Source organism: Stegostoma tigrinum, chromosome 26, assembly GCF_030684315.1.
Source record: "Stegostoma tigrinum isolate sSteTig4 chromosome 26, sSteTig4.hap1, whole genome shotgun sequence".
NCBI classification, from domain to species: domain Eukaryota; kingdom Metazoa; phylum Chordata; class Chondrichthyes; order Orectolobiformes; family Stegostomatidae; genus Stegostoma; species Stegostoma tigrinum.
In genome coordinates this window covers 23,098,591-23,126,500 of record NC_081379.1, presented here as the reverse complement: position 1 = coordinate 23,126,500, position 27,910 = coordinate 23,098,591, and the positions used below count along the sequence as shown (strand labels likewise).

The 27,910-nt window shown below is 40.5% G+C and overlaps 1 protein-coding gene across 1 annotated transcript in view; it reads right to left on the bottom strand.

The window, feature by feature from the left end:
• Nucleotides 1–27,910, bottom strand: part of tbc1d10ab (TBC1 domain family, member 10Ab) — a 58,151-nt gene that overhangs the window by 21,488 nt on the left and 8,753 nt on the right. The window contains exons 2-3 of the mRNA XM_048556301.2: nt 13,564–13,663; nt 1,146–1,253 (exon numbers count right to left, since the gene is read on the bottom strand). Of these exons, the coding sequence (XP_048412258.1) occupies nt 1,146–1,253; nt 13,564–13,663 (208 nt within the window). The remainder of the gene's footprint in view (nt 1–1,145; nt 1,254–13,563; nt 13,664–27,910) is intronic.

Here is a 27,910-nt window from a genome sequence, read left to right as displayed (position 1 = left end):
GGGAATGCTAAAGTTTGGGGCCTAGGTAACGGAAGGCACAGCTGCCAATGATGAAGAAATTAAAAATCAGGAATAGGCTAGAATTAGAAAAGCACATATTTCAGAATTGAAAGACTAAAGAAGATTACAAAGATGAGGTGAAGTAAGACCTTGGAAGGATTTGAAAACAAGAATTAAGTCAAATCATCAAATTAGTGGAATGAGATAATGGTATAGATTAAAATTTCAATGGATAAGCTGAAGCAACAAGGGGAAACAGGCACGTTAAGAAATTAATAATAAGGAGCAAAAACAAATTGCTGGAGGAGTTCAACAGGTCTGGCAGCATCTGTGGACAGAAATCAAAGCTAATGCTTCGGGTCTGGTGATCCTTCCTCAGGACTGATGATACTGCCAGACCTGATCTTTTCCAACAATTTCTGCTTTTGTTTCTCATTTCCAACATCCGCAGTTACCTTGCTTCTTTTTTAAAAAAGATGGTTTGACATTGGGACCAGAAGCTCAGCTTACGGTTAATTGGGTTTCCAGAGTTGCAACAGTCAGAAATCACTCAGATTTTTACCCTAGCCACTGTCTATCACGCTATACCCATGTTCCGCAGGCTTAAGGTCACTGCTAATGCATTGCCATTGGACATGCACAAACCTGGGAGTATTTTAACTAGGAATTACAACCCTATTTACTACATCTTGGATCTTGATATGGCAACTGTTAAATTTAAATTTTGACCATGCTCATTATAGCAGGATCAACCACATTTTTAGCCCCCAAACCCCAAAGGCAGCAACTCCTAGATCCTGTGTAGATCATATTGCCTTGTTGACAGGAATGGTGCTGCCAAACTGGTTGAAGGAAGGAAAAACCAGAATGGATCCTCATTGAGGTCTGACTGCTAGAAGGCTACACGCGTCAAATGCTTCACTGGTGGGCAGTTTATAAGCAGTCACTGCTAATCAAATATCAGTCAGGCAAGCTGTGGCAGATTGAGGCACCTTTGAGGCCTACACAAGCAAAAAAAATGTCAAGTTCATCAAGTGGAAAGCAATAGAGAGAAAGTAAGTAAAACAGCATCAATGGTGCAATCTATTTCCTAACATTAATATTTTAATAACAGCCATAGTATGTGTACTTTGATTCATACTCACATCAAATTTCCCATGGTTCTGTTCCATTTTTACTTTACTTCCTGACAAATACTGCCAAGCTCGTCCTCGCAGTGAAGGTGGAATTCCTTTCTGACATCGGAGTTTTACCTATGTGAGAGAACGAAGAAATGCTAATACAATTTAAATTGTCTTCAATGATCTTAAACATTCTTCAAAAAGCCATCTCATAATATTTTAACTGATTAACTTTGAAGTGAAAGGAGGGCAATTTTGATTGTTTTATTCAATCACGGGATGACAGCATCACTGGCTAGACCAGCATTTATTGCCCATCCCTAATTACTCAGAGGGCAGTTCAGAACCAACCATATTGCTACAGGTCTGGAGTCACATGCAGGCCAGACCACGTAAGGATGACAGTTTCCGTCCCTAGAAGGACATTAGTGAACCAGATGGGTTTTTCTGACAATCGACAATGATTTCATAATCATTAGACCCTTAATTCCAGAATTCAAGTTCCACCATCTACTATGATCCCCAGAACATTTACTGGGTCTCTACATGAACAATGCACAATAATACCACAAGTCAATTGCCTCCCCCAAATTCTTACCCATGCTAACTTAATTCAAACAGCTTAAGGCTTACAAGTTTTTTCAAGTTAACTTTCTAATAATTCGATTAAGTCTGGTAGCCCTTCTAGCTCAATGTACACAAGTAAATTTTTGTACAACTCATCGACACTGTCATCTGAGATTTCTTTCAATTCCCTAGATAGAATGACTGGTCAGGATCAGTGAGGAGAGGGAGGGCTTGGGTGCTGTTGTTTCCTTACAGTTCTTGACATATTATGAATCAATGTCAAGCGACATGACATGATTCAAAATGGTTAAAATTCTATTATTTGTATGGCATTTTAAATAGTTGAATCCTATTTCTGCCAGAATTAGATCTTCCACATTAGAAGGCATGAATCATGTCCTTCAAACAATAACTACATCACGTTGGCATTTAGTGACAAGAGTAATTAGTTTGAGTTTAAGTTTAAGTTTCTGTTGGACATCATTCAGTTCATTTTGATTCTTTTGACAATGCCTGCACAGAACACATGCATCATTTCTTCCAACAGAATTCAGCAACATTAGCAAAGGAGGAGAGACTGATTGTAACTTGTTCTACAACATTTCCACTGATTCTGTCCTACCATGGTATGCATTACCCATCCATCAACCCCAGTTTAGGTACTTTAGGCCTTAGATTTCATAATGGGCATGAAACAGACTGTCTATTTGCTGAAAGCATTTCTCAGTACAGAATGCTAGTGCGGTGTTGCCAATGTAAAATAACATGTTGATGGGGATTTAACATACCTTTGTCTGGAATATGATGTCAGAAATCAGACTACACCAGGTTATAATCCAACAGGTTTATTCTAAATCTCAAGGTTTCAGAGCCTGGCTCCTTCGTGAGATAAAATGAGAGAGAAGCACACAGGCACAGAATTCAAAGGCAGAGAAATCAAAAGATAATACAAATGGTGAGAGTGGATCTTCAGTAGGCTGAATTATAGGTCTCTGCAGGTGGGATCAAGAGTGCCAGATGGTGTGAGTAAAATGTCAACAGCTGGATAACAACCAAAGGGATAGCCTATAATCAGATTAAATGTTGCAGAGAGCTAATTACAAAAAATTGAAAGTAAAAAAGGTGGTGCTGGACACAAGCGAAACAACTGGAATAACAAAAATAAGAACAAACTGCAGATACTGTAAATCAGATTTATAGAAGCAAATGGCTGCAAAAGTTCAGCACGTCTGGCAGCATCTGTGAAGAGAAATCAGACTGGTGACTCTTCCTCTGAAGCATGCCGAGGGTCTAAAGAGAAGTAATAAATAATCCAAAACTGTGCAAACTAATTAAGATAGAAAGATCATAATGTATCAAAGTGATAGTGTCAAAACAGTACAGCAAGGAAGATTTTACAGATACAGAATGGTGGGGTCACATAAAAAGAAAGAACAAACTGCAGATGCTGTAAATCTGGAACAAAAACAAAGTTGCTGGAAAAGCTCAGCAGATCTGGTAGCATCCATGAAGGGGAAAAGAAAGTTAATATTCGGGTCCGGTCACTGTTCCTCAGAAATCCATTAACACAAAGCGTTAACTGATTTTCTTCCTTCACAGATGCTGCCAGACCTGCTCAGCTTTTCTAGCAATTTTGTTTTTGTTGGTGAGGTCACATGTAGCATGACATGAACCCAAGATCACAACTGAGGCCATCTTCATGGGTAGGGAAATTGGCCATCAGTTTCTGCCCAGCAATTCTGCACTGTCGTGCATCTATCTCAAAGGCCACCTTGGAGAATGCTTACCCAAAGATCAGAAGCGGAACGTGCTCGACTATTCAAGTGTTCCCCAACTGGGAGGGAACATTCCTGCCTAGCAATTGTTGCACAGTGTCCATTCATCCATTTTCGCACCATCAGTATGGTTTTGCCAATGAGACTCAGCCTTTAAGATACACTCAGAATAGCACAGCAGAAACTGATAGCCAAGTTCCCTACTTATGAAGGTTGTCCCAGCCATGATCTTGGATTCATATGGCGCTACAGGTGACCCCACCACACTGTTCTGGATCTGCAAAATCTTCTTTACTGTCCTGTTTTGATATCGTCACCTTGATAAATTGTATGATCTATTCACCATAATAGGTTTTTAGTTTTGGATTACTTACTATTTTGGTCAGACCCTCGGCATGCGACTCTCACACCTACCACGTTACTACAGTCAGTTGGTTCGTCTCCGGCACCATCATTTATTTAACTTCTTGTAATTATCTCGGCTTCATTAAAATCAGAATATAGGCAATCCCATCACTTGTTATTCAGCTGTTGACAGTTTACTCATACCATCTGACACTCTTGATCCGACCTGCAGAGATCCATTATTCTGCCTGTTGACAGTCCACTCATGCCATTTGTATGATCTTTTGATCTCTCTGGCTATGAACTGTGTCTATGTGCTTCTCTCTCACTTCACCTGATGAAAAGGACAATGCTCCAAAAGCTTGGGATTTCAAATAAACCTGTTGGACTACAACCTGGTATTGTGTGACCTTACCCACTCCAGTACTACACCAGCATGTCCACATCATGGAATACAATGGTGAGCAGGGTTCTACAGCTTTCCATACAATTAGATGCTCTCTGTGGTTACTCAAAGGCATTACAATTAAAAAGTGCTAAAGGGGCCCATCTGGCAGTACAAAATTGATAGTAGCCCTAATCCTTGAACCAAGGTACCCAGGTTCCTGCTCTGGAGATGGGCAATAACATCTCTGAACAGGTTGATTAGAAACTAATTAAATTTTAAAAATTTAAGTGTTAGTGTGTGGATGCCACAGCACAATACTGTTGAACTCTTCTGCAGATTCGGGGCAGCACGATGATACAGTGGCTAGCACTGCTGCCTCACAGCACCAAGGACCCAAGTTCAATTCCACCCTTTAGCGACTGTCTGTATGGAATTTGCACCTTCTCCCAGTGTCTGTGTGGGTTTGCCCTGGGTGCTCCAGTTTCCTAAGATCCAAAGATGCACAAGTTAGGTAGATTGGCAATGCCAGATTGCTCATGGTGTCTAGGGATGTGCAGGTTAGATGGATTAGCCATGGGATAATGCAGGGTTAGAGGGACAGGATAGGGGAGTCTGGGTGAAATGCATTTGAGGGTCAGTGTGGACATGGTGCACCAAATGACTTGCTTCCACACTGAGGATTCTATGGCTCTATTTAAAAGCCTCCATCTTGCCCATTACAGCTGACCACACCCATTATGTTGGCATATTAGTGGCTTTTTCATTCTTACTAGTCATTTATTAGATGTTAAAGTCATTTAGTTACAATATCTTATGTAAAAGTGTTGGCAAATGGTGGGTTTGCATTCAGATGCAGAACTAGAATTCATCAACATCCTCAATTATCAACTCTCCTTTAAACTTAAAGCCACAACACAAAAAAACTGTTAAGTTCATAGATGCCACGGTATTTTGTGCATGCGTCAATGGTGTGGTTAAGCATTGATGGTTGCTGGAAAGCAGGAGGCTGGAGGAATTTCAAGGAGGACAAAGTGATTGTAATTGAGCTATTTTAGTTTGCTATACAAACATAGGCTTTTGGCACCATTTAAACTATTTCAATTTTGAAAAGACTTGGACATTTCTTGTTTGAGAAAAATACCATCAACCCATAAGCATTGATTCAATGGGATGGACTTTTGCAGAATCACAGTTGAGTTAGAAGACGTTTTCCCCCACCCGCCCCCCCCCCAAAATACCTGACAATATTCTACACAAAAATCTATCACCCTAAGCAGACTTTCCAGAGACTTGAGATCACTGCTAATGTATTTCCATTGGACTTGCATAAACATGGAGGATTTTAATTAGACAGTTACAACCATACATGCTACACCTCGGATCTAGCCGCATCAACTGTTAAAATTTAAATCCTAACCATGTTCGTTACCATCTGATCCACTAGATTATTCCCACAATTATAGCAGCTCCTGGATCCTGTATAGCTCAAGACTGCCCTGTTGACAGACTTAAAAACAGTCATCTCTTCTCTTCCTATAACCTCCTTCTTCACCTTATCCAACTGTTGTAGCCACCCTTCTCCTCCTACCACCATTCCCAACCCATTTTATAGCACCCTCTCCCCATCCTGGAACAAACCCTGCAATCCCCAGCATCACACCATTCTTGCATTGAAATCTTAGAGATAAAATGTGTTGCGACTTGAGGATGCTGTTGGCTACACAGTCTCAAGCTCCTAATACAACTGGTCTTTTGCCTCTACAGCGGAGCAAGCATTGGCATTTAGATACACATGAAGTTAATGGTGCACAGTTTGAGATGACAGACAGAGAGAGAACATTCTGAACTACGTGTAATGTCTCTCTTTCGATGTAGTATTTCAGTGATCATGGTGATTTCACTTAAAAACAGTGCCAAAGCCTGGCTGCAGGGTGGATGGATTTGTGCACTTATGGACTTTTACTTAAGATCTTTTGCAAACCAGCATGGTAAATAACAGGCCTCAAGAAGTACATCAGATTTTTGGAAACTTTTTAAACTTGGTATAGGTGCTTTTGGATAAGAGAAACTTTAGTCTCATTTTTGGCTTAGGATAGTGTTTCAGTCCGACAAAGACCTAGGAACCTGATAGCTATGTAAAGCAGTGCTTTGAGAAGAAAAAAGTTTTGCTGAGTTATATCATCACAGACAAGAGTTAATATCAGTTCCAGATCGGATTTAACAAACCCACAAGTGGTTACATAAGCCAAATACAGTGTAACTTGAGAAAGAAATCTTCAATAGACCATTACCACAATTCCAGTTTAAAAACTGAAATCCTAAATAACTTAAACCTAAAGGGTTTAGATGCAGGGATTCTGGCATGAGTATTATGCAAGTGATATTACAAGTACCATACCAGGGTGTTTTGGCAACAGAAAAGCCGTTTTATTTCTTTTCACATTTATAAAAAGGAGTGTTTAAAGGGATTAATGGGATTATACTGGTTCTAAAATATTTGAATTTGTATTATAAAGTAGACAGTTAGAATTAGTCCATTTTTCTTCACTTTTGAAATCAACATCCATTTTGTTGTTAAACGGAAATCTGCAGCATTGTGCACTCAAGGTTCGGCAAGCAACTACTTAATTAAAACCAAAATGAACAGTTATGATCAATCAAGCCTGTTTCGTGTTTGGAATCAAACTGGTCCGATAATAAACATCCATTAGAATCATATTCCCTAGGTGGCTTAAAAATAGCACCACACAAAACCACACTACTGCTTCACACAGCACAATGGCTTAGCAGCTAGCACTGCTACCTCACAGCACCAGGGACCTGGGCTTGCTTCCATTTTCAGGTAATGCACGGAGTTTGTACATTCCCATGTCTGTGTGGGTTTCTGCTGAGTGCTCCATTTTCCCATACAGTTCAAAGATGAGCAGGTTAAATGGATTAGACAATTTAGCATCATCTTCGTGCCAGGAGATGTGTCGGGTAAGTGGATTAGCCACGATAAATGCAGTGTTGCAGTGATGGGCAGAGGACCGGGTCTGGATCTGGATCTGGATGGGATTCTCTTTGGAGCGTCAGTACAGACTCGACTAGCCTAACAGCCTCTTTCTGCAACAAAAGGATTCTGTGATTTTATTCAAATGTCATACCTCCCAAGTAAATAATTACACACTTCAATGCAAAATTGCATTTAACATACACATGTCCATGTCTCCAACCTGTCCATGTCATCAAGAAGTCTGCTATCTTATTCACTACGCTGCCCTACGTGAATCTTGATGTGGAAATGGCATCCCTCAAATGATATAAGCTCTCTAGTAGAGGAGATGCCTACAGTCCTTCATGCACCATAACAAGCTAACATTTAGCTTCATGCCCTTGAAATGATTAGCGTAAACATTGTTTCTATGAACTGCTTCTAACAGAACTGTACCCAAAGACTAAAGCTGTACAGTACAAAGTTGGACAGTACTCCAGATCTGGCTTCTCCAAGGCCTTGTACAACTTTCCTACTTCTATACGCCACTCATTTTGCAATAAACACCAGGCCAGTTAACCTTCCTAACCAATCACAGAAGCTTTTAACTTAGTTTGCATTTTCTGCCCATCCATAAATACCCTTGAACGAGTAACTTGCTTGGCATTGCGCAGGGTAGTTAGGAATCAAGCACATTGTTGTGCATCATGGGTCACATGTAGGCCACACCTGAGATTTCTTTTCTGAAAGAGCATTAGTGAAACGAGTTTTTACAAAGGTAGCTCCATGGTCACCATTACTCAGATTCATTTTCAATTCCAGGTTTTAACGGAATTTAAATTCCACCAACTGGCATGACTCCCAGAGCATCAGCATTGACTTCTGAACTAACAGCTTAGTAACAGTGCCACACCACCATCTCCCCTCCTTTATACTAACCTTTTATGCTCCACCTCCCTTTATACCACTAGGTTCTACAATTCTACCCCCATTTAAGTACCAAGCCGGTTTTCAAGTTATCATAAACATTAAGTCACAATGCACTCTTCTTCCCACAAAGCTCTTATTTGAGCATCTTACCTTTCCTTTCAAAATTTGCAAGTCTGATCACTTCCATGATCCAACTCCTAGCTAGTACAAAATATTTATCAACAAATGCTGCCAACAACAACCTTCAGCAGCGAACAGCCAACATTCCCACAAAAGATTGAAGAAATTTAGAAGATTTCAACCGGTTAAATCATTTCTAAATTATCTGCAAATTCCCTTTAAAAAGACTTAAGGATGAAATCCAATCACAGTTTAAAGGCAGTTTTGTGTTTAACCATGCCAGAACAATTACTCAGGAAGGAAAACGATTTACAAAGTATGCTCCAAATGTTTATTTGAAATATGCCATACCAGACTGCAAGTTTCACAAAAACAGAAAAGCAATTTACCCAGAGATTCCTATCTTTCCCAAAGCGGTGAGCAGAAAACCAGTTCCAAGTCTAGATTAACTGAAGTGTGAAATTCCAACAATAAAATGGAACCACCCATTTTGACAATGCAAAATACATTGCTAGAACTTTAGAACATGAAAAGACAGTGATCCTCACAAACAACAGTTCATCTGAAAGAGAGAGGGTGCAATAACTGTACTTGCTCTTGATGACAATACCACAATATGAACTTTTGAACAACTTCAATCAAAATTGTTCAAAATAGCAGATTGAAATGGCAGGCTCATATGGCTGTGGCTGTTGTACATTTGCCAATTTACACATATGTCAGATCCCTCAATCATGCCTTTGTTACCTCCAGAATTGACTATTCCAATGGACTCGAGGTTAATATCCCACATTGCACGCTACATAAACTTGAGCTCATCCTAATGTCTCATGTCTCATGTCCATGTCATAACTCACAGCAAGTCCAGTTCACCTACCAGCCTTGCACTCTCAGGCCATTAGCTCCTAATCAAGCATCTTTATTCTCAAATCCCTCTATGGGCTTGCTCCCCCACAGAACTGCATTTTTGTCCAAGCCTACAACTCTCCAGGATATCAGAGTTAATCTAAGCCTTGTTTTCTCAGGGTCATTGACTAATAATTTAAAATCAGTAGTAGCAGAGCCTGTTACCTAGCCCCCATCTCAGTAAAGCCACTATAGTGTACTTTCCATAAATGATACATATTTGGTCAAACTTTTGGTCAACTAGTATAATGCTTAGTATCATCATTTAGGTAACATTTATAACATTTCTGAGAGTTACCTTGATTTATTAATTTAAAGATGATATATCGATTGTCATTACTGCACATGAAGAATTAACCCTATTAATACTAAAGGCATTTCAAAATACGTATTTGTATGTTTATACAAGAACTATGAATCTGCACTGATATTCAAGGCTATGGTCCTAGTGCTGCTAAGTGGGATTAGTGTGGATTTAGAGTAGTTTTGTCAATCTCAATGAGCCAAAGGGCCTCTTGTGTACTGAGTGTGATTCGGGAGAGCCTCTGAAGTACTTTATGAAATTTAATTCTAATCTCGACAGGCATTCTGAACTTTAAAAGTGGTCAGCTACTGGTCGTGCAGTTCTAGATTGGATGAAAAGAAAATGGAGCCAGAAAAATCTCAGTTTACACCCCATACCCAGATAAATTATGAAAAAGTGATCTACGTAAGTGCCATTGGAAATATGCAGCTGATTTTAGCATATGAACAAAACTGACTAAACTGTTTGCATTCTGTGGTCTTAAAAACTAATCTAAACAATTTAAAAGGACTGGCTTCCTAGGTTCAATAATAAAAGAAGATGGCAGCTAGAGGACAGTGCTCATTTAGATAGAACCTCGATATAATAAGGCTTCCCAAACTTCTTTTGTGACCCCACTTCAAGAATTGAAGTTTCTCAACTGAGACATAGGCAGAGAAGAGAAAATCTTCAAGATATGGTGGGAGTGGAGGTCACCATTGCTACCACAGAGCTTTTAATCCCAAAGTTCCAGTTTGCAACCCCACCTTGAGAAGGACTGATCTATAGACATAGAAGCTAGAACCATGAAGAAGAATTCTGAGACACAGCCAAAAGAAAATATGTAATAGAGTATTTCCTGTCTTGTGGACATATAGCCACCAGAAAACAGTTATTTTCCATAGCATTTAATTGGCTTTAACAAGGTAGAATACAGACTGTTCCATCTCATTACATTATATACAGCCAATTTTCAAGAAAGATTGCTCAATTTGAGGCAGTTTGGCCATTTTTAAACAACACACCCCCTCATTTCTTCAAACATTATTTGCAGAAAAATCTTATTTTTAACTTCTCCCTCCCTGATCAAAAGGAAAATTCATTTAAGTGGAAGTGCTTTGACCTTACAATAAATTCTGTAAAGCTACAATCAATGGAGTGCTGAAGAAAGAAAAAGCATAAACTGAGTAAAAGCTGTTAAATTCTTCCCATTCTCAGGATCTACAATGTTCTTAAACAGTAAAACTATCTGAACAATTGAAACTCAAAACATTCAGGGAAATGAAATAATATAATTTGAAAGAGAAAGTATATATGGGTATTGATGTTGCCTTAAAATGCAAGAAAACACTACGTATGTTACTCAAAATCGCTACTGAGACTCCACCACTTCGGATTCTGCTTTCCAAAAGGAATGCAACAGAAAAGCAAACATGCCTGCTCCAGTGATCTACTCTCATCTCGGGTGTAGATTTCTAGACCTGCACTTTTATGGCTTTATTTTCTAAAGGTAGTAGTTCAAAGCAGGAACACAATTTTACAATCATTTTGCCCTGGTTAGTTCACCTATTAACATGAGCCTGCAGTTAAATACCAATAACCTTTTTCAAACAGTCAGTACCAAGTCTGACTTCAACACACGTGCATAATTCTAAAAGTTGTTGAAGCAGGGTACTTTTAGTTAAATTTACCATGAACTTATTGCAGATGCTGGAAATAAGGTATAAAGAGAACAAATACTGGAAGTAATGAGCTGGTGAGCCAGCAGGGAGAAAAAAAACACCCAAGAATAAGAATGAGCATTCTTTACTGTAGGACTGCAGCAGTTCAGAGGCAGTTCACCACCACCTTCAAGGGTAAATAAGGATGGAAATTAATGCTGACTCAAGCAAATTGCCCACATGCCATGAACAAATTTACAAAAAACAGGCAAATGTTTCCAAGTTTTTGTTAAACTATCCAGCTAGACAAGATATTTGATGATTAAAGGGAACAGGTTGTTTTGCCATTTTGTTCAATGGCTTATATCGCATTTTAACCCAAATATTTTAAATTTGCGTACACTCTTGGTTTTTGTAATGTCACTGGCTTTTTAATTGTTTCTGTAGCTTCTTAGTTGAGAATAAGTTGTTCAGCTAGACTGAAGTCAAATAAAAGCTCATTAACCAGACTTTATGATTGCTCATTTTCATGTTCAAAACCAACATCCGTTTTACAAACTAAAGATTTTTTTTCCTGACAGTTAACAGCTTTCCTCTAGATCCTGTATAATAATATCAGTCTTGCTGGAACAACCGATAAAGCTACATGACATGACATGACAAGTATTATATATCAGACAGGGCAACCCAATGAGTTGAAGCATACCAATTTGGAGAAAGCAAGCTAATAGGTGAAAACGGTCTGGTGAATTTCAATCAATCATGGTGGAGGGTAATGCTGGTGAAAGATGATTACATATGCAAAACACAGAAGTCCTGACCATCAGTGAAGATCAAGAGCATGCTCTTCTGTGATTGCAATGGTTCCATGAGATTGATTAACACCAGCCTCTCAAGAGCAATTAGTGATGGTCATTTGATGCCTATCATATAGCATAAAAGAATATTTGAAAAATTACAATATTGAAAGACCATGTCTTAAAAGACGACTTCAGTTTAATGAAGTTTGTCAGAGAACAGAAGGAAGGGTGGTATCAAAGCAAAGCAAAAATATTTTGGATATTTAAATATATAATTGTACTTTCTGCAAATACTGTATTATCTTAACACATACAAATAAATTTGCAGTGACCGTCTTCATTCTAGAGTTCTCCATAAATTTGCCTAACAGTAGTGAAAATTCACTATGAAAGATACTCAGATAATGGTTAATCATCCAATCTATGGTACATTTAAAAGGAATCAAGCACCACTACTCACAGGAAGTTGCATCAAAACAGTTAACAGAAATCATTTTGAAGAGCCTGAACCATAAAATATCCTTCCAGTCTCTGTGGTTCAATGCCATACTGTGTAAAAAACTGGCCATCAGGGAGAAAAACTGCACTTGAAACAGATTCTTGCAGTTGATGTAACAAATACCTTGAGATAGATTTATAAAGACTAGACAAAACATACAGCATATTGATTATTCTGAACGTCCTCTCAAAATGAGAGGTGTGACAGATATTAACAATTAAAATAAACTCCAAAAAAGTAGATAAACTAAGAAATGGAAGATAATGGGGAAACGTTTCAACACTTTAGAGCAGCTTTTTAATCTGAAGGTGGTTACCAAGTAGCAAAATTAAAAATTGGCACGTGCTCAACCAGCCACTAAAAATCATGCAAACTACAGAAGAGACTATTGTTGACAGAAATTAGGCTAGAGAATACTTGAATGCTTCAAAGGCAGTTTGCTCAGTACCGAAGATAACAACATACTGGCTGCATAAATTTGTTCCAATACTTATTACTGCACATTAATAAAACAGCAATGCTGGACCATTTAAACCAAAACTCTTGTAGACAAATACGTCTTTAAACAGAAATACAAATAAAAAGTTTCAGAGAAACTTAGCAGTTGTGGTAGCAGCATCTGTAGAGAGAAGCAGAGTTAACACTGCAAGCCCAGTCACCCGTGAAGGGTCAGCCAGACCTGCTGAGTTTCTCAAACTTGTTATTTTTTGTTTTTATTTAAATATCAACAACAGGTCCAACTGCAAAGCTATAGCAAGTTGCTTTATATGATTCAATTACAAAACAGATCAACAAATTTTAAAAAGAAAATTTGACTTAGAATGTCGAGAATGTTGGGAATTCTTCCATTCTTTGACTGCTACACAGTAACCATGGTTACAAGGGCTAAACTTGAGCCAAGTTATACATCTGGTGTAAATAATATTACTTTCAATCAATATTTAACTATTGCTAGGCAACAATTCTGGTGGCTCTTCTCCTCAAATTGGAGTGCTATGCCTTTTCATTTTTAGATTGCAGCAAGTGATAATCTCTCAGCATTAACGCGCAACTTATCGTACACTGATTTATATATAAATTTCTTTCAACTGCAAAAATGTGAAGTGATATTGGGCAAATCTTCAGTTAGATAAAGTTTTACTAATTTACGGCTTTGTCAGCAATTATACAGTTTTCTTTTCATGTCAGTCGTACCTTCTTGTATTTTTTTGCCATCCATTTATCCCAGTTGTTCAACATGTCCAGCCACTTGGATTCTCGTTGCCGCAATACCTCAGGTGGTACTTCATGTTGCCTGGAAACAATAATTTTCCAGATTACTTTTAAAGGTTGAAAGCTCAGTAATAAAATGAAAGCACTGTACTTTGAATGCTCATTTTTTGACGTTTTCATATGAACAGCAGCTGCTTAGTTTTAATGAGATTATGGAGATCACAAAAACCAGACACAAGCATGTAACACACCCAAAATAGGAAAGGGAGCAATACTATTGAAACTAATGTCTGAAGCAGTCAAATAAACAGCAGACTCAAGCAAATCTGTGGGCCAAGACATCGTACTCCTTAAAAAGCTTAAGCTGTGAAATACAATAAATTGTAGCCGCTCAAAATATAAAACTACTTTTACTATACTTCTCATCCAAGGCAGAGCAGTAAACATGCTCTATGTGGACTTCAGCAAGGCATTCGACAAGGTTCCTCATGGTAGACTGGCTAGCAAGGTTAGATCAGATGGAACACAGGAAGAACTAGCTATTTGGATACAGACCTGGCTCAAAGGTGGCGTTGAAGTTGGAGTGTTGCTTTTCAGACTGGAGGCTTGTGACCAGTGGTGTGACACAAGGATTGGTGCCAAATCCAGTGCTTTTCGTCATTTATGTAAATAACTTGTACGTGAACAGAGGATGTATGGTCACTAAGTTTTCAGACGGACACTAAATTGGAGGTGTAATGGACAGCAAAGGCGGCTACCTCAGAGTACAATACAATCTTGCTGAGCCAAAGGGGTCAAGAAGTGGCAGGTGGAGTTTAATTTAGAAAAATGAGGTGCTGCATTTTGGAACAGCAAATCAGGGCAGGATTGGACACTTAATGGCATGGTCCTGGGGAGTGTTACTGAAACAAAGTCCTTGGTGTGCAGGTTCATACTTTCTTGACAGTGGAATCCCAGGTAGATAGGATAGTGGAGGTGGCATTTGGAATGCTTGCCTTTATTGGTCAGTGCAGTGAGTATAGGAGTTGGGAGGTCATTTTGCAGCTGCACAGGACATTGTGGAAGTGGGGTGCTTTTGGAAAACTGCATGCAGTTCTGGTCTCCCTGCTATAGGGAGGACGTTGCAAACCTTGAATGGATTCAGAAAAGACACAAAGATTTTGCCAGGTTTGAGCTAGAGGGAGAGGCTGAATATGCTGGGACTGTTTTCCCTAGAGCATCGGAGGCTGAGGGATGACCTTATAGAGGGGCATGGATAGGGTAAATACACAAGGTCATTTCCCAGGGGTGGTGGAGTCCAAAACTAGAGGGCATAGGTTTAAGGTGAGAGGGGCAAGATTTAAAAGGGGCCCAAGGGGAACTTTTTCCACAGAGGTTGGTGCACGTATGGAATGAGCTGCCAGCGGAAACGGAGAAAGCTGGTACAGTTACAATATTTAAAAAAGGTATCTGAATGGGTATATGAATAGGAATGGTTGAGAGGCATATGGGCCAAATGCTGGCAAATGGAATGAGATTTATTTAGGATATCCAGTTGGCATGGATAGGTCAGACCGAAGCGTCCGTTTCTGTGCTGCACGTCTGAATGACTTTCAAAACACTTCATATAATGATAAACACAGGTTCTGTAGGCACATATAGTAGCACTTTTACACATAGCAAGATGCTGGCTTCTGGTGGTTTTGATCGAGGGACAATGCTGGGACAGAAACTCAGTTTTGTTAACAACACCATTGATCTTTCATTGATGCCTGAATAAGCAAATGATACGAGTTTTCTGCAATGAATGACAGCTCTAACAGACTCACCTGAGTACTAGACTAGACAAAGGAATTCCTTGAAAAGCACACAAGAATGTACTTTTAAAAATAAACTGATAGCATCTTCATTTTAAAGCAGCTTAATCTACCTGCTAGTAGAAATAGCTTAGTTCCAACTGCTTAGACATTTATTAAAAATCAGACATCCCCTTTCCCAAGCAGGTCCTCTGTACCACTTCATCTGTTGGGTTTGGGCCAGATTCACAGTCTGTTGAAACATCACAGATTGTATAGGAGTTCATTATGTGGCACATCAGGCCATACTTTTTCTTCAACCTTCTATTCAGTTTCTATCCTTTAGTTTATTCCTTTGCAAACATTTACTAATGCTGATTAGCATTTGCCTCATTAGCCATTTCAACCAGGATAAGTTTCAAGAACCTCTGTTGGCAAAGGGTTTATTTCTGTTTGCACCTTCATTTTTCTGTAAGAAATCCCAGAATCTACGTGCCCTTATCATCAACTCAAATGAGTGGAAATGATTCTGCACATCCAAAGCATTTTGGAATTATTTTTTCCAAAATGTCAAAACTGTACTACATAAATGTGTGCGACTATGAATAATCACCAGTTGACAAGTTTTTATTTAGGAAACTTCTACTACAGCCATTGTTTAACTTCGTCCATTTCAGTGAAAAAAGTTTAACTTTGAATCTCTCCATACATGTAACATGGTAGCATTATTTTGAGTCTTCTCTGTACCCTTCCCAATCACTAATATCCTTGTACAATTGGCTCCACAAAACCGCGGTATTATCCAACCGAAGTCTTGTACAATGACTGAACATACAAATGAGGTGCAGGAATAGGTCACTTGGCCCTGCCCCACCTTTCAATAAGATCATAGCCGATTTTGTTACTTCACAATTCCACATTCCTCCAATAATCTACCCCTTTGCTTTTCTAGAAGCAAACTACCTCTGCTTTCACCACCCGAGGACAAAAAAAAGTCTTTGAATGCTTTGAAGGCAAAGTTCCAAAGTTCTCAACCCACAGAAAATAATCCTCGTGTCTCTTCAATGGGTGACCCCTTAGTTTAAAACATGAGGCCCAGTTCGAGAATATCCCACAAGAAGAAACATTTTTTTCACATCTACTCTGCCAAAACCCTTCAGGCTCTTATACGCTTCAATTAAAGTTGCATCTTACACTTCTAAACTCTAGTGGATCCAAGCCAAACTTGTCCCCCTTCTCCTCATAATGAAACTCCTATTCCATGTATTAGTCTTGTAAAACTTCTCGAAACCACTACCAATGCATTTACATCCTTCCTTAAGGAGACCAGTAGTGTACATAGTAGTGTAGTTTATAACTGAAGCACTGCATTACTGTTGTAAATGAATTTGCCTTACCAGAAACATTCTTCTTGTTTGTTAATTACTTGCCACACCTTAATAGAATTCATGCACTAGGACCCAGATCTCTCACCAATTAGAGAAAATGTCTGGGCGGAGGGGGGAGGTGTGTGGTGAGAGAAAAAAAATGTTCTCTTGCCTGCATGCCACATGTTACTCCACTTGCTAAAAACTTTTATTCATTCATTTATGTCCTTTCTACTCTCCTGATGGCCTCTTCCCAATTTATTTTGAGCTACCTTTGGTGAGTTCAGCAAATTTAGCAACACCATCTCTGGTCCCTTTGGTCCAATTTATATTAATTGTAGAAAGTTGAGACTTTAACATTGATCTTTGTGCATACCACTTGTTACATCTTGCCACCCAGAAAATGACCTACTCTGTCCATTATTTTCTGTTAGCTAGCCAAACTTTTCTCCTTACCGAATGTTACTTTCTACACTATAAGCTTCTTCAATAATATTTGCTGTGCACCTCATCAAATGCCTTCTGGGAACTGAACCATAACCAGCCTAGGGCTTTGTTCTTAGATAATAAAATGTGAGGCTGGATGAACACAGCAGGCCAAGCAGCATCTCAGGAGCACAAAAGCTGACGTTTCGGGCCTAGACCCTTCATCAGAGAGCTGTGCTCCTGAGATGCTGCTTGGCCTGCTGTGTTCATCCAGCCTCACATTTTATTATCTTGGAATTCTCCAGCATCTGCAGTTCCCATTATCTCTAGGGCTTTGTTCTTGTCTGGATTGTTGAATTTTACAGGGCATTCTTAATGCAAGCAGCTACGTCATGAGTATATACCATTATATTCTTTTTGTATGCTTTTTGTATACGTGGAATGATCTGCAGGTTTCTCACTTTATAATTTCAACTTACTTTTCATTATCATGACTGAACGAATGTAGCATTTGGACACAGTTGGCAAGTATCCTGGTTTGTCAGGCTTTCGCGTTTAAGGGTTTCTAAGCTAGTTGAAACAAATGTAAATGTTTGTGAAATTCATACAGTGCTGAACAAAGAAATGTTACTGCTTGCTCAGTTTCACAGTAAGAAACTTTTTATAATTCCGTATAAGACGCAGTGGAAGCAATCACATTTGTGGGATGGTGATGAACAATTCCTGAAAGTTAATTCTTTCACTTCATGCTTTTAGCTGCAAATAAGGACATACTATTGTAAAACAGGATGCCATGTCCATTGTTGGCCCCCAGAGAGAAAAAAAGCTATTTCCTTTGTAGCACCCTCCATAACATTTTACCGTAAATTGAATCTTCAGCAGCAAGTGGGCTACAATCCATTTATTTTTCACCGGGATGAATTCATTTATTGATTAAGTGTCTACATGTAGCAAAAAAAAGTCACTCAATTCAATGAAAAATTGTTTCAATGAAGAGTATTCTGCACTGTTACTAAAAGACTGAAAAATTTGAGACTTCTGTCACTGCAGTACCTTCCCTTCTAAAGTAATCCCAGCGATGACAGAATTGATCCCCTAACAGTCTCATCCAGACAGGTTAACAGTATTCTAAGACACGTACTGACCCAGCACACCAGGGTCATGGCGAGGAGATAAACGGGCATTTCCTTTGTTAAGGCAAGGACTCCTCAGCTCATACTAATTAAGTCTGCAGGTCAATATCCTAACTAATACAGTCACCATAACTGATAAATTTGTAGCTAGTTTATTAGCAGATTGTGTATTTTAGCCAACAGTAGCGCTTTACCCTAGAATTCCAATTTTCCCATTTTGACTTGTGTTTGTTCCCTTTAGATTCCATGAGGTTTGTCCCTGCAGGGAAACTGAATGACATTTCATCAGATAAAAAGATAGTGACATTCAAGACCCTTCTCACTGATGTAATTTTGAGGCTCCTAATAGTGGAGGGGTTTCAGGGCGTGTCAGACTGAACACTAAAAGTCACATTCGAATGCCCCTTCTGAAGAATCATTTAAATATATCATGTCACTCATTTTAAAGAGTACAGAATGCTTCGTTATCCTGTGACCCAATTTTTGGTAATTTAAAAGCATTCCAGTTCAAAATCACTTCCGAAATTTCAACATTTCTCAGTTTGAGTCACCACAAAAACAAACTTAATCATTCCAACTTAAAAAATACTATTTTCTTCGCTGAACAGGTACTGGGTTTTAAAATAACAATTTTACTTGTGCTATGGATAGACAGTTGAACATTTGTTCTTCAATTTACACAAAACTCTGTACAATGAGTGAAAACTACATCACTTCAGTTGTTTTGCTTCACAGAAGAATTAGAAGTCCAGTTGTTTACAACTAGAATAAGGCTGGATGTTCCCCACTTCAAGACTGGAAAATATACCACGAGAAAAGGCAAATATAGCTTGAAAATAATGGACAAAACAAAGTCTCTAGTATCCCGAGTGCATTACAAAACATCCTACTTAAAACAGCAAGGCCATTGAAGAGTATAGATAATAAAATGTGAGGCTGGATGAACACAGCAGGCCAAGCAGCATCTCAGGAGCACAAAAGCTGACGTTTCGGGCCTAGACCCTTCATCAGAGAGGGGGATGGGGGGAGGGAACTGGAATAAATAGGGAGAGAGGGGGAGGCGGACCGAAGATGGAGAGTAAAGAAGATAGGTGGAGAGGGTGTAGGTGGGGAGGTAGGGAGGGGATAGGTCAGTCCAGGGAAGACGGACAGGTCAAGGAGGTGGGATGAGGTTAGTAGGTAGCTGGGGGTGCGGCTTGGGGTGGGAGGAAGGGATGGGTGGGAGGAAGAACCGGTTAGGGAGGCAGAGACAGGTTGGACTGGTTTTGGGATGCAGTGGGTGGGGGGGAAGAGCTGGGCTGGTTGTGTGGTGCAGTGGGGGGAGGGGATGAACTGGGCTGGTTTAGGGATGCAGTGGGGGAAGGGGAGATTTTGAAACTGGTGAAGTCCACATTGATACCATATGGCTGCAGGGTTCCCAGGCGGAATATGAGTTGCTGTTCCTGCAACCTTCGGGTGGCATCATTGTGGCAGTGCAGGAGGCCCATGATGGACATGTCATCAAGAGAATGGGAGGGGGAGTGGAAATGGTTTGCGACTGGGAGGTGCAGTTGTTTGTTGCGAACTGAGCGGAGGTGTTCTGCAAAGCGGTCCCCAAGCCTCCGCTTGGTTTCCCCAATGTAGAGAAAGCCGCACCGGGTACAGTGGATGCAGTATACCACATTGGCAGATGTGCAGATGAACCTCTGCTTAATGTGGAATGTCATCTTGGGGCCTGGGATGGGGGTGAGGGAGGAGGTGTGGGGACAAGTGTAGCATTTCCTGCAGTTGCAGGGGAAGGTGCCGGGTGTGGTGGGGTTGGAGGGCAGTGTGGAGCGAACAAGGGAGTCACGGAGAGAGTGGTCTCTCCGGAAAGCAGACAGGGGTGGGGATGGAAAAATGTCTTGGGTGGTGGGGTCGGATTGTAAATGGCGGAAGTGTCGGAGGATAATGCGTTGTATCCGGAGGTTGGTAGGGTGGTGTGTGAGAACGAGGGGGATCCTCTTGGGGCGGTTGTGGCGGGGGCGGGGTGTGAGGGATGTGTCGCGGGAAATGCGGGAGACGCGGTCAAGGGCGTTCTCAATCACCGTGGGGGGGAAGTTGCGGTCCTTAAAGAACTTGGACATCTGGGATGTGCGGGAGTGGAATGTCTTATCGTGGGAGCAGATGCGGCGGAGGCGGAGGAATTGGGAATGGGGGATGGAATTTTTGCAGGAGGGTGGGTGGGAGGAGGTGTATTCTAGGTAGCTGTGGGAGTCGGTGGGCTTGAAATGGACATCAGTTACAAGCTGGTTGCCTGAGATGGAGACAGAGGTCCAGGAAGGTGAGGGATGTGCTGGAGATGGCCCAGGTGAACTGAAGGTTGGGGTGGAAGGTGTTGGTGAAGTGGATGAACTGTTCGAGCTCCTCTGGGGAGCAAGAGGCGGCGCCGATACAGTCATCAATGTACCGGAGGAAGAGGTGGGGTTTGGGGCCTGTGTAGGTGCGGAAGATGGACTGTTCCACGTAACCTACAAAGAGGCAGGCATAGCTGGGGCCCATGCGGGTGCCCATGGCCACCCCCTTAGTCTGTAGGAAGTGGGAGGAGTCAAAAGAGAAGTTGTTGAGTGTGAGGACGAGTTCCGCTAGGCGGATGAGAGTGTCGGTGGAGGGGGCCTGGTCGGGCCTGCGGGACAGGAAGAAGCGGAGGGCCTTGAGGCCATCTCCATGAAGAGTGTTTGAAAGGCATATAGGGTAATCTGGCATACAAAGGACTAAATAAAACTAGAGTAAAGACACAAAAATTGTGGAAAATCAGGCAAAAATGCAAACTATTCCAAGATTGCTTTAGGTGCATTTGATTAGATTAGATTCCCTACAGTGTGGAAACAGGCCCATCGGCCCAACAAGTCGGCACCGTCCCTTGAAGCATCCCACCCAGACCCATCCCCATGTAACTCACATCCCTGAACACTACGGACAATTTAGCATGGCCGATCCACCTAGCCGGCACATCTTTGGACAGTGGGAGGAAACCAGAGGAAACCCCCACTCAGACAAGGGGGGAACGTGCAAACTCCGCACAGACAGTTGCCCGAGGCTGGAATCGAACCCGGGTCCCTGGTGCTGTGAGGCTGCAGTGCTAACCACTGAACCACCATGCCGCTCAAAGTTATCAGAGCTGAACTCCTCACTCCCATATTGGGGGCGGTGGGGAATTCCAACAAATTTTCAAACCCCAAAATAGGCTAGCTCTGGGGAAAAAGCTAAAGTGGAGTCCCAGGTAGACAGGGTGAAGAAGAGGGTGTTTAGCACGCTTGCCTTTAACGGTCAGTGCAGAGTGTCGGAGTCGGAATACGATGTTGCAGCAGTACATGACATTAGTGAGACCACTTTTGGAATACTGTCTTCAATTCTGAGCTCTCTGCTACAGGAAGGACATTGTTAAACTTGAAAGGGTCCAGAAAAGATTTACAAGAGTGTCCCCAAGGTTGGAGGGTTTGACCTATCGGGAGACTTTCAATAGGCTGGGGCTATTTTCCCTGGAGCTTCAGAGGCTGAGGGGTGACCTTGGGGCATTTGAATATTTTCAATTGGAGAACATTGGAAAAATTAACAACACAGTTTGCAGAAAGCAAGAACGAGTTTGTTTTGTTACAAATGAGAGGTTTAAAAGATGTTGTTTTGATAAAATGCTAAATATTTAAACTTAGAGGAAATTAAAGGGTCATGTGATTTGCTCTGCCATTTGCCTAACGGCAAGCCTGAATTTGAGATTGTTTGAGATTAAAAGGACACTCAGATTGTTTTACTGAAAAGAAAATGTAAGGTATTTATACATGCAGACAGTCGCATCATTCTTAGCATTTACAATGAGTAAACTACCTCGCAGTTACAGAAAGGTATTGTTAATACTGAGTTATAAACGGTTGAATTATACATTGTTCATTCGCTTTTGACAACTTACACAAAGCAATTTTTTCTGAAGATAGGTCTTAGGATTTGTACAATGTCTGCAGTGACTTATCAAATTTTCATTTTCTTGTAGCATGTCTGGCTTTCATGGTCTGTGGGAATAGGATTTCATTAAACATAATTTTCTGTTGCTACCATGCAGAGAAAGGCTTTACTCTCAATCGGAGAAAATCCACAGGATTTAAACTATTGGAAAAACTTTCAAAGTTATACAATCCTTAAATAAACAATACAAAACAGGAAACAGATTAAGAATGAAAATAGTTATCTGGGCTTAACATTCAAAAAGTTTCAGTCCATTAAAGATCACACCAGATCTTACACAATCAAGAACAAATGAAAATGTCTGCATGCTGTTTCAGCAAATGCCATAACCTTGCTACAAGGGCACAGTAAAATGGTATCAAGCCTAAACTTAAAGACATGACCAAAGCATGCACAAAGGAAGAACCATTAAAGTACTAAATTTAGCACTGAACGTATACTTCTTATAGAGTTACAGTTCACAATTTCATAATTTTAAAAGGTGAGACTATTTTATATTACACCTTCTCTAATCTCAAGCTAAACAGATACATTGCAATCTACACACTGGAAGATACCAGAACTTCAAGGGAGTCAGACGTGAGTTTAAATGACCATCAGTAAGGAGACAGGGCTGGGAGTGCAGCAAGATCTGAAGGCGGAGAGTACTGAAGGAGGAGATAGCTGAGGAGATTGTGGAGGCATTGGTGGTGATCTTTCAGGAATCGCTGGAGACAGGGAGGGTTGCAGAAGACTGGAAAATAGCTATTGTGAGGGGAAATTAGAGACCGTTTTGTCTGACCTCAGTCGTTGGTGAGATTTGAGAGTCTATTTTTAAAGGATTAGGGTACAGAGGACTCAGAAGTGCACAGTAAAATAGGGCTGAACCAGCACAGCCTCATCAAGGGAAGATCACGCTGGCCACATCAGTTAGAATGAGGTGGTAACAAGTTAGACAAAGGAGAGCCAGTGAACATGATCTATTTGGATTTCCAGAAGTCCTTTGATAACTTGCCATGTGAGAGGACACTAAATAATTCAACAGCCCAAAGAATTACTGGATTTATTAAAGAATTGACTGATTGGCAGAAGTGGTGGAAAAAGAGGTCTTTTTCAGGATGGCAGCAGGTAACTAGTGGAGTTCACAGGGGTCGGTGTTGAGATCACAACTATGATCCAGATAATTAATGTAAGAGCACAGCTAAGTTAGCAGATGACACAAAGACATGTGGACGGTAAGGCAGTGTTGAGGAAACCAAGAGACTGCAAAGGGCTCGGACAGGCTAGGAGAACTGGCAAAGTAGCAGCAATTGGAATATAATGCGGGAAAGTGAGAGGCTATGCACTATGGTCAGATGATAAGCATGTCAATACTGTGGTTTAAGAGTATATCTTGTTCTTTTTTAAAAATGATGAAAGGTTGAGACAGGTGCCAAACAGTCTGCTCAAAGCCAAGAGAGTAAAACAGCTTTGAGGCCTTCAGATATTTTGAAGTTGAACAATACAAGCAGCCTGAAAGGCAGGGGTGAAATGTCAAACTTCCACACAACCAAGAATTTCAGTTTTATCTTTTGCTTTTAGGATGAGATGAGAAGGCTCAGTTAGGGCACTTGAGGGCTACGAGGTAGCCAGGAAAGACCTAAACAGAGAGCTCAGAAGAGCCAGGAGGAGACGCGAGAAGTTGTTGGCAGATGGGATCAGGGTAAACCCTAAGGCTTTCTATAGGTATTTAAGGAATAAAAGAATGACGAAAGTAAGATTAGGCCCAATCAAGGATAGTAGTGGTAAGTTGTGTGTGGAGTCAGATGAGATAGGGGAAGCACGAAATGAATATTTTTCAACAGTATTCACTCTAGAAAACGACAATGTTGTTGAGGAGAATACTGAGATACAGGCTACTAGACTAGGTGGGATTGAGGTTCACAAGGAAGAGGTATTAGAAATCCTACAGAGTGTGAAGATAGATAAGTCCCCTGGGCCAGATGGGATTTATCCTTGGATCCTCTGGGAAGCCAGGGAGGAGATTGCCGAGTCTTTGGCATTGATCTTTAACTCGTCACTGTCTACAGGAATAGTGCCAGATGACTGGAGGATAGCAAATGTGGTTCCCCTGTTCAAGAAGGGGAGTAGAGACAACCCCGGTAATTATAGACCAGTGAGCCTTACCTCAGTTGTTGGTAAAGTGTTGGAAAAGGTTATAAGGGATAGGATTTATAATCATCTAGAAAAGAATAAATTGATTACGGATAGTCAGCATGGTTTTGTGAAGGGAAGGTCATGCCTCACAAACCTTATTGAGTTCTTTGAGAAGGTGACCAAACAGGTAGATGAGAATAAACCGCTTGATGTGGTGGATATGGATTTCAGCAAGGCGTTCGATAAGGTTCCCCACAATAGGCTATTGTACAAAATGTGGAGGAATGGAATTGTGGGAAATATAGCAGTTTGGATCGGAAATTGGCTTGCTGAAAGGCGACAGAGGGTGGTCGTTGATGGGAAATGTTCATCCTGGAGACCAGTTACTAGTGGTGTACCGCAAGGGTCGGTGTTGGGTCCACTGCTGTTTGTCATTTTTATAAATGACCTGGATGAGGGCGTAGAAGGACGGGTTAGTAAATTTGCAGACGACACTAAGGTCGGTGGATTTGTGGATAGTGACAAAGGATGCTGTAGGTTGCAGAGAGACATAGGTAAGCTGCAGAGCTGGACTGAGGTGGCAAATGGAATTTAATGCAGGCAAGTGTGAGGTGATGGACTTTGGTAGGAATAACCGGAAGGCAAAGTACAGGGCTAATGGTAAGATTCTTAGTAGTGTAGATGAGCAGAGAGATCTCGGCGTCCATGTACACTGATCCTTGAAAGTTGCCACCCAGGTTGACAGGGCTGTTAAGAAGGCATACAGTGTTTTAGCTTTTATTATTAGAGGGATCGAGTTCTGGAACCAAGAGGTTATGGTGAAGCTGTATAAAACACTGGCGCAGCCGCACTTGGAATATTCTGTACAGTCTGGTCACCACATTATAACAAAGATGTGGAAGCTTTGGAAAGGGTGCAGAGGAGATTTACTAGGATCTTGCCTGGTATGGAAGGAAGGTCTTACGAGGAAAGGCTGAGGGATTTGAGGCTGTTTTCATTACAGAGAAGAAGGTTGAGAGGTGACTTAATTGAAACATATAAAATAATCAGAGGGTTAGATAGGGTGGATAGGGAGAGCCTTTTTCCTAGGATGGTGACGGCGAGCACGAGGGGGCATAGCTTTAAATTGAGGGGTGAAAGATATAGGATAGATGTCAGAGGTAGTTTCTTTACTCAGAGTCGTAAGGGAATGGAACGCTTTGCCTGCAACAGTAGTAGATTCGCCAACTTTGAGTACATTTAAGGCATCATTGGATAAGCATATGGATGTACATGGAATAGTGTAGGTTAGATGGGCTTGAGATCGGTATGACAGGTCTGCACAACATCGAAGGCCGAAGGGCCTGTACTGTGCTGTAATGTTCTATGTTCTATGTTCTAGTAGCTGGAATCTTGAAGCTGGATATGGAAGCTCTTATTCTCTAATAGAACTAAATGTAGGCAGTTATCCTCCTGTTCTCAAACTGCACGTGAAACAATCTCTTTTACTGAATCTGCCTTTGTCAATGGCATGCTTATGAAATGTTATCATACATTAACTACTACATAACTGCTCTAATATCTATTATTTTGTTAAGCATTTCAATAGTGTTACAATTAAGCCAATTCTCACATTTTTATTTTGTCTGTATCTAACTGTACCAAACACTAACTGTAATTAGTGCATTTTGTTAATGCCAAGTAGTTTGACCAATGGTTTTGCATCTTGAACACAACATCTTACAATTACCTTTAAAATAAGAAAAAGTAGTTAGGGTCTAGGCTGTCTTGATATATTTTGAGGTGGTTTGGTCTGGCCATAAACAATATTAGTTGTGGATTATTTTCTAAACAGAAATCTGAAGCACAAAGGGACTTAGGAGACTCAGTTTAAGATTTCTTGAAGGTTAAGATGCAGTTAGCAAGGCAAATGCAACGTTAGCACAGATTTCAAGAGGATTAGAATGCAAGAGGATTAAATGCATTGCTGAAGCTATGTAAGACTTTGGTTAGACCACACGTAGAATATTGTGAGCAGTTCTGGACCCCGAATCTAAGGAAAGATGTCTTGGCATTAGAGGGGATCAAGAGGAAGTCACAAGAATGATGCCAGAGATGAAGGGTTTGTCATGAGGAACAATTCAGGACTCTGGGTCTGTACTCGGAGTTTAGAAGGATGAGGTTTAGAAAGATCTCACTGAAACTTAGAGCGGCCTGAATAGATGGGCATGGAGATGTTTCCACTAGTAGGAGATGTTTCCACTAGTAGGAGATGCCAAGATACAAGAGTGCAGCCTTACAATGAAGGGACAATCCCTTAGAACGGAGATGCAGAGAAATTTCTTTAGCCAGAGGGCTGTGAGAAGTGGCACAGAAGGCTACTAAGGCCAAGTCATTGTGTGTTTAAGACAGAGGTCAATAGGTTCTTGATTAATGAGGGGGTCAATGACAAAGGGAGAAGGCAGGAGAATTAGGGTTGAGAAATATAATCAGCTCTGATTGAAAGGCAGAGCAGGCACGATGGGCCACACGGCCTAACGTTTCTCTTGTACCTTATGGTCATTCTGACAATAGAAACAGCCACTTCCTTTACAAATTGATAGGAAAGAATTTAACTCAGGTTTACTATGTTTTCTTAGGAAATTTTATCACTGCTTGTTTACCCACCATGCAACAGGGAGGGGACATTAAACAGTGGTTAAGTGATCTTTTGACAGCGATCTCTAACTCAACCTGTAAGGTGTACTACAAGTAATTAAAAAGGAAATGCTCTTTGTCTATCTTGCTTATTGCAATTGAAAAAATCCAAGTAGTACCCACAATATTTGACTAATGGTCAGATGCACCAATTTTACACTTCACTAAAGCAGGCAATTTTTCAAATGCCTAGGTTATCACTCCATATTTATAAGTTCACATCACATCAATAAGATGCACTTCACACTTCAATACCCAAGCAAGACTTGGTACCCTTCGCTTCATTATAAAGTGATAGAATTAATTTCACACCTAGAGTAGAGGAATTTGTGGAATCATAAATATGACTAACAGCATGAGAAAAGAAAATAGTGAACAAAATAAACTTCAAAGTCAGCAGCAGAAACTATTAAACATCAGAAATTTGGTCATGAGCGAATGAAAAATTACTAGCAAAATGAAATGTAGAACTGAAGTTAAAAATCAGACCAGTCATGATTTTATTCAATGGCACAGCAAGCTGAGTGGCCTACTCTTCTTTGATTGTTAAGCTCAAATGTAATTTAATCTTTTTTCCCCCTCCAAAATTGTTATCTAAATTGGTTTCAAAATACAAAACATACAAAAATCACACATCAATGGGATTGGAATATGAATTGCAAAGGGGGCACAGGGGCTTGCTCAGATTCAAATTTGGATAGAGGTTGGTAACAAATATCCAATAAATAAAACGAACCAAGTTTCAAACCAATTACATACTGCTACAAGAATCTGCAACATACAGATGATTTCAGGTTTGGTTTTATGACTCAAAAGCAGTAGAAACAGCATACAGCACATTCTATGCGATTATCTTTTA